Source organism: Podarcis vaucheri (genome assembly GCF_965113315.1).
Source record: "Podarcis vaucheri genome assembly, chromosome: 6".
Classification (NCBI taxonomy): Eukaryota; Metazoa; Chordata; class Lepidosauria; order Squamata; family Lacertidae; genus Podarcis; species Podarcis vaucheri.
In genome coordinates this window covers 89,946,880-89,961,612 of record NC_138764.1, presented here as the reverse complement: position 1 = coordinate 89,961,612, position 14,733 = coordinate 89,946,880, and the positions used below count along the sequence as shown (strand labels likewise).

The 14,733-nt window shown below is 44.8% G+C and overlaps 1 protein-coding gene across 3 annotated transcripts in view; it reads right to left on the bottom strand.

The window, feature by feature from the left end:
* TSHZ2 (teashirt zinc finger homeobox 2) overlaps positions 1-14,733 on the bottom strand; it is a 336,058-nt gene that overhangs the window by 303,759 nt on the left and 17,566 nt on the right. The window contains exon 1 of one of the 3 annotated variants that reach the window (XM_082225876.1): positions 2,341-2,668. The exons of the other annotated variants lie outside the window; for them this stretch is intronic. Coding sequence (XP_082082002.1) covers positions 2,341-2,374 — 34 coding nt within the window. The 5' untranslated portion in view covers positions 2,375-2,668. Of the gene's footprint in view, positions 1-2,340; positions 2,669-14,733 lie in introns of those variants that run through there. 3 annotated transcript variants of the gene reach the window in all.

Sequence of the window (14,733 nt, the reverse complement as noted above, 5' to 3'; positions counted from 1 at the left end):
CTGTCAGGGGAAGAGGGGCCTCTTCAGTCCAAATATAACCTCATTCTCTTATTCGTACACACGCATGCACACACATACATATGGGCAACCTTTATATCAGGGAAAACACACTCATGGTTTTCTCCAAAGAATCCTGGGAACTGTAGTTTCTTAAAAGTGCTGAGAGAGTTGTTAGGAGGCCCCTAATCCTCCCCTGAACTAAAATTCCCAGAGTTCCCTAGGAAAGAGAATTGCCTGCTGAACTGCTCCAGGAAATGTAACTCTGTGAGGGGAATAGGGGTCTCCTAACAACTCTTTCACTTGGGACATGGGTGGCGCTGTGGGTTAAACCACAGAGCCTAGGACTCGCCGATCAGAACGTTGGCAGTTTGAATCCCCGCGACGGAGTGAGCTCCCGTCGCTCGGTCCCTGCTTCTGCCAACCTAGCAGTTCGAAGTGCAATTAGATAAATAGGTACCGGCGGGAAGGTAAATGGCGTTTCTGTGCGCTGCTCTGGTTCCCCAGAAGCGGCTTAGTCATGCTGGCCACATGACCCGGAAGCTGTACGCTGGCTCCCTCGGCCAATAAAGCGAGATGAGCGCTGCAACCCCAGAGTCGGTCACGACTGGACCGAATGGTCAGGGGTCCATTTACCCTTTACCTTTTTAACAACTCTTTCAGCACCCTTGACAATCTACAGCTCCCAGGAATCTTTGGGGGAAACCATGACTGTTTAATATGGTATTGCAATGTTTTAAATGTATTGTGTGAATTCAGACCTTGAGGCTCTCCCAGGACTTTTGATATTTCCTCTTTTGTATTGCCTACATAAGAATCAACACTTGCTATTAGTATGTTGTCGTTGTTGTCATTGTCATCTTAGGTCCCATCTGCACTATACATTTAAAGCAGTATTGTACCACTTTAGCCGTCATGGCTTTCCCCAAAGATTCCTAAAAAAATATGTTTGTTAAGGGTGCTGAGAGTTGTTAGGAGACCCGATTCTCCTATAGTTCCAAGAGTAGCTTAACACAAGTTTTTCTTCCCGGGGAACTCTGGGAATTGTAATTTTGTGAGACTTTCAGTATTTGGGACATGGGTGGTGCTGTGGGTTAAACCACAGAGCCTAGGTCTTTCCAGTCAAAAGGTCAGCGGTTTAAATCCCTGTGACTGGGTGAGCTCTCGTTGCTCGGTCCCTGCTCCTGTCAACCTAGCATTTCAAAAGCACGTCAAAATGCAGGTAGATAAATAGGGAAGGTAAACGGCATTTCCATGTGCTGCTCTGGTTTGCCAGAAGCGGCTTATTCATGCTGGCCACATGACCCGGAAGCTGTACACCGGATTCCTCGGCCAGTAAAGTGAGATGAGCACCGCAACCCCAGAGTCGGTCACGACTGGACCTAATGGTCAGGGGTCCCTTTACCTTTACCCACTTTCAGCAACTTTAGCAAACTACAGTGCCCAAGGTTTTTTTTTTTGGGGGGGAGAACCGTGACTATTTAAAATATTATGATAATGGTTTTAAGAAATAGTGCAGATGGGGCCTTAACAAGCAGTGGCACGCAGCAGCAGAAACACTCCAAACAGCAGCAGACATCTGAGAGCCATTCTTTTTAATTTCAATATAGAGTTGCTCTGAGGAACTGTGAGAAATTAAAATGGTAGCTACAAGACCAGCCACCCAATGCTGATCGTAATATTGCATTTTTAAAAAATTGGCTTGCAATGACATTCAGTATTTGGCAGTGCTTGATAGCTGAGAGACCAATAGTGTTTAGTAATTAACAACAGATATATACTGGATTTTGTGCTATACTTTGTCAGCTAACATGCAATGGCAGTTAGTATCTGATCAAATTGAAATGAAACCTTCCAATGAGAGTGATTACTATTACAGCTGAAACCTTACATGATTTCTAAGGGCTTGGCCACACATAGCTTTTGCCCTGTTCTTTCCCGGCACAGCTCTGTGCTTTAATGCTTCATGTCTGAGCGTGCTTTTGTTTTTGTGCTTCCCCACAAAAACCTACTCTTTAAAGTCAAATTGGAGCAAAATTAAGTTCAGGCTTTTCACGGATTGATGTTTGTCCCGCCTGAGCTTTCAAAAGCCGGCAAACATTTTGGATCCCTTTCACAGCAAGCCCTTTAAAAAAATCCTCACAATCAAAGGTGCGTGTTTTACTACTGCAATTTCCCCCTCACAAAATATGTGCCCCCCACCACTGCCTAGTTTGGGTTACACACTCCAGGATTTCAGTGATGGTTCCCAACGATGGAATAATATTTCTAGTCCGGATGAAATATGCCAATGAAATCTCCACTGGCCCTCTTGGAAAGTGCCATTCAGGATTTGGGAGTTACCTGCATTCGGTTTTTTGCACACAGTGCCTTGCATATTATTGATTCTTCACCGTATAACGTCATTAAGTTGTATAGCAGTTGTCATTCTCATAGAAAACCCACACCTTACACCTGAGTCGTTCAGGCCTGCAGGCTAAGTGTCATCACTGGGCGAAGTGTTCAAAGCCAGAACGTCTGCATGCAAAAAAATATAGATGTAATCACAGGTTTTCAAGACGTGAATGCAAACAGGGTTGTTAGTGCATGCCAATTATTCTTGTGATTGGTCTCCTGGGTCCCTAAAGGCACCTGCAGCAAGCTCTCTCCCTTGGTACCTTCAAACAGTCCTTACAGACCCATCCTTATACAGCTGCATTTAGTCGCTCGTCGGTGGCTGTTGTGTCTTGCTTTTCGGCATGGCCACATTCTGCTGGGAACTGTTTGTTTACAATGGTTTGGGTAGCATTTTGTGCAGCATGAAATGCCCGTTTATTTGCTTTTAAAATGATGCTTTGGCTCACTTGCTGGTGTGTAGACAGCCAGTGAGGTGCAGTGGTTTGAATGGGGGACTAGGATTTGGGCTACCAGGGCTCATATCCCCTTTTCAGCTATGATGTTCAGCTTGGGCCAGGCCCTCTCTCTTTAGCTAACACACATTGCGGGGTCATTGAGAGGGGGGAAACAGGAGCAGGGAACTACTGTGAACTCACTGGAGAAAAGATAGGAAGCAAACGCAGCAATAATAATAAATTTTTGTACACCACTTCGAGAAGGATTAAAAAAAAAATGAAAATGAAAAGTGGTCTATACATTTCAACAACCAATAAAAAAAATACTGTGGCCCACTTCAAATGGTTATGCAGGCACACACACACACAAACCCACTTGAATTTATGTTCTTATTCCTTCGCTGAAAAGGGGAGTGATGTATCCCCCTGTATGTATGGGGAAATGTACGGAGTGTCTCCATCAGAGCGTAGGCTATGAACATGTTGCACATAAAAACAAAAGCTGCACCTTGCCTACGAAATGGCAATGGTAGCTCTGCATTGGGTCTTCGACAAACTTATGAGAGATGAAATTAAATCGCACAAAGAGTAATTCACCTCTCCAGGTCATTAAAGGATTAAAAGGACATCTGATGGCTCCCCTTGTGGAAACTCAGCCCCCTTGTTGCATCCAGAGGCTGAAAATTTTGAAATCCCAGAGCTGCCTGTCCAGAGAGGATTAGAGATCACTGTCACGTCTGAAATGTCTGGCTCTCAATGAAATTATTGTTGTGGGGTAGGTTTACAAAGACATTTTCAACATGTGCAGGGGAACAACAAAAGGAGAGGGGCCGGATGTATCAGCACAGTTCAGTTCAGATCAAATTCAATTACAGCCGAGAAAGTGACACTTGCCGCGTTCTCGGTGACCTGTTTCCACCCAGCCTGCCTGCCCTCTGTGACCAGCCCAGTCTCCCAGGTAAGAAAACTCACACCCTACACGGGAGCCATTCAGAGCCGTCACCGGGCTCAGCGTACGAAGCGGGAACGTCTGCATGCAGAAATACAGATGTAATCAGAGATTTTCAAGACGCGAATGCAAACAGGGTTGTTAGTGCGTGCCAATTATTGTTCTGAATGGTCTCCAGGGTCTGTAAGAAGCACCTGCAGCAATCTGGGCACAGCTGGGGAGGGTGACGCGGAAGCTATTTTAGCACATCACCGTGCTGCCGAATCATCCTGCTCACTGATATGGGCTGTTGCTGAGAAGAACAGGAGAAAAGCCCTGCTGGGTTCCACCAAAGACCTACCTGGTTCAGCATCCTGCTTCTTACAGTGGCCAAGGAAACAGATGCCTCTGGGAGCCCCCAAACAGAAGATCTGGGCAATATTATTATTATTATTATTATTATTATTATTATTATTATTATTATTATTATTATTATTATTATTTATACCCACCCATCTAGCTGGGTTTCCCCAGCCACTCTAGGTGGCTTCCAGCAGAATATTAAAATACAATAGTCTATTGAACATTAAAAGCTTCACTAAACAGGGCTGCCTTCAGATGTCTTCTAAAAGTCTTAAGGGAGGGTGTTCCACAGGGCGGGTGCCACTACCAAGAAAGCCCTCTGCCTGGTTCCCTGAAACTTGGCTTCTCGCAGTGAGGGAACCTCCAGAAGGCCCTCAGTGCTGGACCTCAATGTCCGGGCAGAACGATGGGGGTGGAGATGCTCCTTCAGGTATACTGGGCTGAGTCCATTTAAAGGTCAGCGCCAACACTTTGAATTGTGCTTGGAAATGTACTGGGAGCCAGCATAGGTCTTTCAAGACCGGTGTTACATGGTCTCAGCGGCCGCTCCAAGTCACCAGTCTAGCTGCCGCATTCTGGATTAGTTGTAGTTTCCGGATCACCTTCAAGGGTAGCCCCACATAGAGTGCATTGCAGTAGTCCAAGCAAGAGATAACTCTCCCCAGCAACTGTATTTAGAGGAATGCACTTTCTGTTTTTTGTAGACAGTACATACTCTTCCTGAGTAGTAGCCATTGATCCACTACCACGTATTTGTCTAATGATAATCCCTTCGGGTGAGATAACATTGGCTGTCAGATTTCAACCTGTAAGCTGAACTTGGCTTGCTGTGGATGCTTCAAGATTTAAAGGGGGGGGGGAGACGACTCTGTATATCCTTAAGCAAGGTAAGAATGGTTAGGTGATTTTCCAACAAGTTCTGTTAGCCACTTAGAAAGATAGGGTGAAGATTGGCCTAGGCTTTTAAGAGCATTCATAGTTGTTTCTTCACCCTTGGTGTCCAGGATACTGCCAAGTTAAACATAGTCTCAGCTCTTAACCACTAAGAGCTTGTGTATAGTCTCGACTTGCACATCATACAAATAGTGTGCTTTTAAAAACAAACAAATACCACATGTGCGTTTTATCCACATATATAGTCACCCTCCATCTCAAAATCAGAAATAAATCCAAAACTGATTCTAGGATCAGGTGTGGCGTGAGTTGGAGATGGCATAGGAGCTAGCCAATAGGCACCCTCAACAGCTGACTTGTCCCCATTTACACTTAAATACTGCAAGGAATATTCCTGGGGGAGGCAGAAGAAAGAGCAGAAGTAGTATCAAATAGCCTATGCCACTTTTAAGATATTGCATCTGCCTTTACTCAAACACAAAACACAATATCCAAAAGGGATATTGGATATCCAATATCCAAAAAGGGAGGTGGATGACAAATCAGAGCAATATCCCAAAAGCATAATAAAGAGATGAAAAACATAGCCATGATCTCTTATTAGAAATCACAGCAAGATTAACACTCTCCCATCTCGTATTAATGGAAAAATAATAGAAAAAGCACCCATGAATGTTTGGAATGGCACCAATATAGAGAATACAGGTTTCTTATACAATAGTGATGAATAAGCTCACTTATTTTATCTCCTGTGAGAAGGAGATAAATGTACAGAAAGTTCTACCAGAGGAAAAGCAATGCAATTTGTCCAAAACTAAAATAAATATAGGCTACAGGACAATATCAAGAAACTGGAACGGAAAATGGTGTAAAAGACCAGGATGAAAGCAGCTTAATAATGTAATGTAATAAGGGAGCAACCCTATAGCAAGATCCACTAGGATGAGTGGGGTTAGGATCCAGCAAATCTTCTGATGAATCAGGAGGTTCCTGGCACAGCTGGGCTACTCCAACATTGCTCCTCATCCTTAGCTCAGCTGGAGAGAAGCCAATATCTTCCCCCATCTTAGGTAGACCAGGACCCACCTGGCTGATCCAAACCTAGTAGATATAAAGCTGCTATAAGTCCCCAAAAGGGGGTATTCCACAGGTGGCACCAGAGAGAGGGGACCAGAGAGGCTGAATCCTAAGCCTGCTCGACAGGATCACATGGCAACCCAGCATAATTTAAGCCAGCAAGAAGGGTGATGTAACACTATTTTAAAGCCTTGCTTTTCTCCTGATAGACTTAGGCTGGCTCATGTGGCATTAGCCCTGCCGGAGGATGGAGTTTTGATCTGGCATATTTTATGCTGACTTAACTTTACACCAGGACATGGGGTGGCGCTGTGGTCTAAACCACTGAGCCTCTTGGGCTTGCCAATCAGAAGGACGGCGGTTCGAATCCCCACGACGGGGTGAGCTCCCGTTGCTTGGTCCCAGCTCCTGCCAACCTAACAGTTCGAAAGCACAAAAAGCGCGAGTAGATAAACTTGCGGGAAGGTAAACAATGTTTCCGTGCTCTGCTCTGGTTTTGGTGTTCCGTTGCACCAGAAGTGGCTTAGTCATGCTGGTAACATTAACTGGAAAAACTGTTTGCGGACAAACACTGGCTCCCTCGGCCTGTAAAGCGAGATGAGTGCTGCAACCCCAGAGTCATCTGCGACTGGACTTAACTGTCGGGGGCCTTTACCTTTACACCAGCTTCTTGTGTATAGGATTGCCCTTCAATCCTACAGACACTTATTGGGACATGAGCCCAGTTAACATAGTGGTACCTACTTGCGTAGGATCATGCTTTAAATTATATTCCAAAGTAAAAGTTGGAATAATGTATTTATCAAATAGTAGGATTCCTCAGCAGTTGTTTTTTTAAAAATCTCCAATGGATTTTGTAAATATTTTGTAACTATAACATGGTTTGGGAGACTGAAATGATGAGGAGTTTAAGGCATTCGTTAATGCCCATTTTATCTTTTTTTGCCTTTTCTAGCTATCTATCTATCTGCTGAAAAGGTAGAAATATTTCTAAATGCAAGTGTGGAATCTGCAGCAGAAAATGTTGTTTCTTACTTCTTGATCTTCATCAGAGGATATCTATGGAAAACCTGACTGCCAATTAGAATGGTAATGAGTTCCAGTTGTATGCCAATTTGTTCAATATTATCAATTCCTCTTTTTAGATTAAAGGGTCCAGTCATTTTCACCCATGACACACATCAATCACAGCCACACTTGTAGTTTTTAAGGTGGCGGAAATAGTTGCAGTGTATGCATACCCATCACAAGAGTGAAATACGATTTGGCACTAAAAGATTAACATACAGATGGTTTATCATGCATGTTTTGCTCATAATAATAATAAATAATAATAAATTTTATTTATATCCCGCCCTCGCCAGCCGAAGCCAATCAAATAATCAAATAATCCAACATTCTAAAAATATTTCATTATAAAAATTAATTAAAATCAAATTGATGGCAACCGTTAAGCAAAATTCTGTGCAGGTTGCCAGAGGAGGGAGTCAGGCTGCGCCCTGACCAAAGGCCTGGTGGAACAACTCTGTCTTGCAGGCCCTGCGGAAAGATGTCAGGTCTCGCAGGGCCCTAGTCTCTTGTGACAGAGCGTTCCACCGGATTGGAGCCGCAGCCGAGAAAGCCCTGGCTCTAGTTGAGGCCAGCCTAACCTCTCTGTGGCCTGGGACCTTCAGGATGTTTTTATTTGCAGACCGTAGGTTTCTCTGTGGGGCATAACAGGAGAGGCGGTCCCATAGGTACGAGGGTCCTAGGCTGTATAGGGCTTTAAAGGTTAAAACCAGCACCTTAACCCTGATCCTGTACTCCACCGGGAGCCAGTGCAGCTGGTATAATACCGGATGAATGTGATCTCGCAGCGAAGACCCCATAAGGAGTCTCGCCGCGGCATTCTGCACCTGCTGGAGTTTCTGGGTCAGGCTCAAGGGCAGCCCCACGTAGAGCGAGTTACAATAATACAGTCTGGAGGTGACCGTCGCGTGGATCACAGTGGCTAGGTCAGGGCAAGAGAGATAAGGGGCCAACTGCTTAGCTTGGCGGAGATGAAAAAATGCCGCCTTTGTTACAGCTGTAATCTGCGCCTCCATAGAGAGGGAGGTATCGAAGATTACACCCAAACTCTTAACGGACGGTGCTGGCACTAATTGCACCCCCGCAAGAGATGGGAGTTGCCCCCTCAATCCCATATCGTCCCGTCCCAGCCAGAGGACGTCTGTCTTGCCCTGTGATAAGAATTAAGATAGTTTGGTGCAAACAGAAATATAATTTCCAGAGTGGTCCAACAATCCATCCCTCTTCCCAGGGAACTCTATGAATTGTGGCTCTATGAGAAGAACTGGGGTATCCTAACAACTCTCGTTCTTAACCGACTACATTTCCCAGGATGCTCTGGGAGATGCCATGACTGTTTAAAGTGGCATAATACTGCTTTAAATGTATAGTACAGATGGGGCCTAACTCATGAACATTTTTGATGAGAATGTGGTAGATTTATTGAGAGCATGGTAAATTTAGACCGCCACACTTACTGAATTAGGGCCCAGAAATCGGGTTCTCCTCAGAGAGAGCATGTGTTGCAGTGAGACCACCACAACCGCTTGCTGACTGGTGGGGTGGGTATGTTTGGATAGCTACAGCTACCCGATTGGTCCCTCGGAGGCATGGGCGTGCTTCTGACCAATGGGTGCTTAAATTTGAATCTTAGGGACTTTTATATACCGCTGCACAATCGCGTTGAGCTTCCTCATTTTTGCTTCGTGCACCGGATCACCCGACCACCCTTCCCTATATTTAGGGTTTGATTGACCTTGCTATACCGTCGTGGGTCGTCTGCTCTTGGGGCAGGGGCCCGGTAGCAATTTTTCCCACTTGGCCGATTGGCTGGTGCCATTTGGGTTTTGGCCACCATGTAGCAAATCGTCACAACTCTGCTCTGTAAGGTTTGCGATTAAGCATTGGTTAATGTGTGGTGGAGGGGACTAGGTGTGGCTGTGGCCTGTCCCTGCAATGGCTGCTGTGTGGGTGTTCCGTTAAAGGAATCCAGGGGCTCACCATGCTTTTGTCCGACCCCTGAAAGGGGGATAGGTAAAGGTAAAGGGACCCCTGACCATTAGGTCCAGTCATGTCCGACTCTGGGGTTGCGGCACTCATCTTGCTTTATTGGCCGAGGGAGCCGGCGTACAGCTTCCGGGTCATGTGACCAGCATGACTAAGCGGCTTCTGGTGAACCAGAGCAGCGCACGGAAACACCATTTACTTTCCCGCCAGTGCAGTACCTATTTATCTACTTGGACTTTGACATGCTTTCGAACTGCTAGGTTGGCAGGAGCAGGGACTGAGCAACGGGAGCTCACCCCATCACAGGGATTCGAACCGCCGACCTTCTGATCGGCAAGTCCTAGCCTCTGTGGTTTAACCCACAGCGCCACCCGTGTCCCGAAAGGGGGATAGGGCCATGCAAAAGCCCCTGGGAGCATTCTGGGTGTGATCTTGGGATCTGCTCCCATCCCAGTCGATCTCCCAGGACGCTGACCTTCGCTGACCTCTGCGCTGGCAGTTGTCAGTTCTGTTCCTGCCTGGACAGGTTCAGATAGTCTGAACCAATGCCTAAGCAAACCAATCACAGCCTGTAATCAATAAGGTTGTGGCCAAAATTATGCCAAAACCTCAAACTAAAATTTGAGTCCTGTGTGAATTTATTTCTAGCCGGTTTTGGGATCTTTACACGCAAGTGACAGAACTGCACCATTCATTCTGAACAAATGATTGGCAATCTTCAACAAACGATTGAACTTTTTGTGAATTCCAGAAATGGGCAAAGTTAAGCATAACTCATACTTCCTCAGTCACATCACCATTTCTGTAGAATGGCCTCAAGGCTGAATTGCAGGACCTGGATGTGAACTAGGTGTGCTAATGTCCCTTGTTGCCTCTACCATACATGGTCTTTTGATCACAGGGCATCTGTTACAGCACCCACAAAATACAGGAATTGGAATCCTGTAGCCTGCTGTGCAGACTGAGAGGAGAGCAATACCAAACCCATTAAAGCCATAGGTTTTGAATCCATTCTCATAAAAGATGGTTTCAACCTGATCGGGCGGCATTTGAACTCTCTTAGGATTCGGCTAAATTATCCCAGCTAAAGAGACTTGGACAGGAAGGTTACACCTAGATGCCAAGGTGATGGGCACTTTAGAAATGAGATAGATTAGATAGATTAGATAGAAAGACAGGCCTAAATGTCCTACTGAGCACTCATTTGTCTGACAGCCTGGAAAATGCCAACATTCCCAGGATTCAAGAGGAAATAGAAAATTGCATCTCCACTGCAAAATGCACAACGCACCTTGATAATGTCAGTTGCTCTATGTAAAAGAAAAGCAGTTAAGTCCCAGAGCAATTTGAAATACAATAAGAAAAACTAAACAGTCCCCGCACAGCTGAACCACAGAAATCTCCAAGTTGTTCCCTTTTTTACCTCTCGATATCAGCCAAGTGATGTGACCTGTACACACTTTGACACACCAATTTTTCTTTGCCTCAGCCATGCCAAAGAGCTCCGCTGTCCATCTCTCGTTGTTGTGCTAACATATTTTTCTTTGTGATATCTAACTTTCCTGTCTTTGTGGTCCTGTCAAGCTGTGAGATTTCTTTTCTTTTTGTAAATTATTTTCATCCCTGTGTGTGCGCGCGCGCAATCAGCCCCTACCCCCACCTGCAGTCTGAAGCGGTACAGTCTGGGCACAGTTTTGCCAGCAAGAAAATTAGATGAAATGGTGAAGAAATAAGATACACATTCAAGATAGGAATAGGCAGCCACTCACTACAGCTGTAGGAAGGGAAGTGCTTAGAGCAGCCTTTTCCAGTCCAATAGGAGTTGCAGTCTGAAGGGCACAAGGTTGGCAAAGGCTGCCACAGACTATCTGGTACAGCAAAATGTTAGAATGGGCAACAGTCTTTAATTGACACCCACCATGTCTAGAAGAAAACACCACTAAGGGTGGTGTGCCTGGGAGCAGGGAATCTCTGGGTGGCCTTCTTGAGTTCTCAGTTTAGCTTTCAGTTTCCTCTTCCTGGATTGCTTCTGTTTCTAACGTGCAATGGCTCATCACTTCAAGTAAAGGAATCTGTACGCGGGTGGCGCTGTGGGTTAAACCACAGAGCCTAGGGCTTGATGATTGGAAGGTCAGCAGTTCGAATCCCCATGATGGGGTGAGCTCCTGTTGCTCGGTCCCTGCTCCTGCCCACCTAGCAGTTCAAAAGCACATCAAAGTGCAAGTAGATAAATAGGTACCACTCTGGCGGGAAGGTAAACGGCATTTCCGTGCACTGCTCTGGTTCGCCAGAAGCGGCTTAGTCATGCTGGCCACATGAATTGGAAGCTGTACGCCAGCTCCCTTGGCCAATAAAACGAGATGAGCGCCGCAACCCCAGAGACATCTGCGACTGGACCTAATGGTCAGGGGTCCCTTTACCTTTACTTGCCTTATACAGTCGTACCTTACTTCACGAACAACTTGGAACTCAAACGTTGCAAACCCGGAAGTAGGTGTTCTGGTTTGCGAACTTTGCCTCGGAAGCCAAACGTCCGGTGTGGCTTCCGCAGCTTCGGATTGGCTGCAGGATGCTCCTTCAGCCAATCGGAAGCTGCGCCTTGGTTTCCAAACATTTTGGAAGTCGAACGGACTTCCGGAACGCATTCTGTTCAAAAACCAAGGTACAACTGTAACTGTGTCTGTCTTCCTTGGGATGAGACGAAGAACCTGCTCTGCAAAACCAAAACTATCACAAAATTATCTCTTAAAGGGAATTTTGAATGTTTCCTGCTCAGCTGAAACATCTGTAGGGATTTTGAAGGAAGTTGGAATTTATTTATTTTTTAAAGCCAGGTGAAATTCTTCTAGTGGGGTGGCCAAACTGAATTATATGTTGTATGTGTTTTGGTTTTACCATTATAAACAACCACTATCAGGCAATTAGGAATCATGACCGAAATGGTGGAATATGGGTGCTGGTGGTAATTTTTTTCACTCTGTGCTGTGATCCTGGGGGAAATGACCCCCCCCCCCCCACTGGCTGCTATTTCCCTTGTAAGAGAAACATGCCCCACATAACAGCTTTCTTCCTATGGGAAAAGAAGCTTCAGGGGTGATTTTCCCTGGGACAGAAGCACAGAAGGAAAAGGTTACTTCTTCGCACCCCACTACCTTGGTACGTGCTACAGTACCAGCCTTGACCCCACTCTGCACAGCGGCAGTGATTTTTAAAAGTCCCAGCTCCCCTCAAAATTTAGATTGCAAGCTCTTTATGACAGATGCTGTATGTATGGAATAGGTGCCGTCAGGTACGCAGAAGACTGCAATAAGCTCAAACCAAAATGGCAGAAATCTGTCTTGGCACATAATAGAAGCTAGCAAACCCTATGAAAACATCTGCCTAAGGTGTGGGCGTGTGGCCAATCTGGATAGAGCCCTTTGCACAACGTCTCCCCCTGTGGTGTCCCAGCCAGCTAGCATGTTTGTAATCCACCACAGCTGGTGCTTCTATAATTGATAGAGATATAAAAGCCCTTTTTGCAAAAGTTGTGCTTTTTTGTATTTCCCCCACCTTCCTTTTCTTTCTTCGAGACTTGAGCGACTCCTTACCAAACACTCTGTTTATAACTTAGATAATGCATCTCCCTTTAGAATCTCAACTTTAAAGCGAACTGTTCCACATTTTTAACAATGCAAAAAAAGGAGTTAAAAGCAAACATTCTTGTGGTTTTATTTTATTTTAGTCCCCTTTTACTCTACATAGCACAACAGTGGTTTAAAAAACTAAATCAGTAGTATTTTTTATCCCTTCAGATCAGGCTTCATTTTTAAATTCCTGATGGCACCGCATTTTCTAAAAGCCTAAGAATAGACCTGAAAATTCTCATGCATTAGACATATTTACAAATGTCTCTATAACCATTCTTAAGTGTCTTCTGTAAAATGAAACAGGTCACATTACATTTTAATCAGGGTTTATAATCTGCTATCTAGAATTTTATGTCACTCATGAGAAATCAAACGAGTAGGTCACCATTACATCACGTTTAAAAAATAAAATAAAACAGATTTTGAGTTCAATTATCTGGATTCCTTACATTGGAACTGAAAAGTCATTGTGGGTTTATTCCTCCCAGTGAAAATTTGTTGTTCTTACACCGTTTTGTACATTCCCAAGAGCAAACATTCAACTTATGTAATTGTTTCCTATCAAAGTTTGTGGAATTGGAGCATATTGTAATTCATTTAAATGAGAACAGTGTTTTGATTCAGGGTGCGGTCTTAAACTCAAGAGCTAATGACCGAGGGGCTCTAGAAGCTGACAGAACACCACTCTGTCTGAACAACTTGAGATATGTTTTGAACTCCCCCAATACGCCATTGGAACATTCCACTGCAAAGCATTTCCACTATGGAAGATACAACAGGGGAGCACCAAAAACAGGGTGGACTCATGGGCGGGACATGGGTGGGATGAAAGAGAAGCACATTAATTCCAAACCCTGTATTATGCCCCCATTGTTGATGGAAGTTTATACCAGCCCTGGACCTGGTGTCAAGAATTTTATCTCCCACCAACTTCATCAGAAAGGAGAAAAATAAAAAACAGCTCCCACTTGCCTCCCTTTCCACCCAGGTCTTCATGACAGACCACAGTTTATGGTCACCTCAGAACCTGATCAGAGGACAGCAGAGCCAGTATATAACCACCCACCCACCCAAGACCGGTCCACTCGTGAGTGTGTATTTTTAGTGTATTTTTGGTTTCTATGGAAGCTGCCCAGAGTGGCTGGGGAAACCCAGCCAGATGGGTGGGGTACAAATAATAAATTATTATTATTATATTATTATAAAGTGAGGTGCCCGACTCAGGCAGCAGGACTCACAGGATCCAGCCTCCAAGGAGCGCATTGCCCGCTGCTTCTACGCTGGAGCAAGGGTGGCAGCAACAACTGCAGTGGACCCCTTGGAGGCTAGATCTCCCCCATCCTTGGCAAGCTCCACTCCCAATGCCACCTCTAGAACAGCCTCTTGCAAATAGGTCTTGGTCTCCCAGCTCCTAGTAAAAGACTCTTAACTACTACACCACATTGGCTCTCTTGCAAGTAAGCTTTGTCTTGGCAAAGACCAGACACTATGATTGCTGGCCAAACACTTACGAGCTTATTTATGTAAAAAGAAAAAAGAAAAAAGTTAATTGATGTGATTAAACCAATATATACAGTAACTTCAAACACAGGCTTTCCATTTAAAAATAAATAAGTTAATAATTAGGCAGCAATCTTCTGTGTATTCAGCTCTGATCATAGCGTAAGTTTATGCTTTTGCACGTTAATGTTCATAACTTTATACTCCTACAGACTGAAAGAATGGTTGCAATCAGGACTTTTTTTTTCCAGCCAGAACTCAGTTCTGGCACCTCTTTTTCTAGAAAAATAGCACTGGTTGCAATCCAAAACTATGCAGGTCTCTAATGCAACTGTATAATTGTGCATAGTGGTGATCCTTCTCTTCACCATCCGAGTGAACAACAAAAAGACTCTGAACTACTTAGTCCAGATTGTGGGATCCCCAACCAATCAAAAACCACCCTGAACTCTGCAGAAAG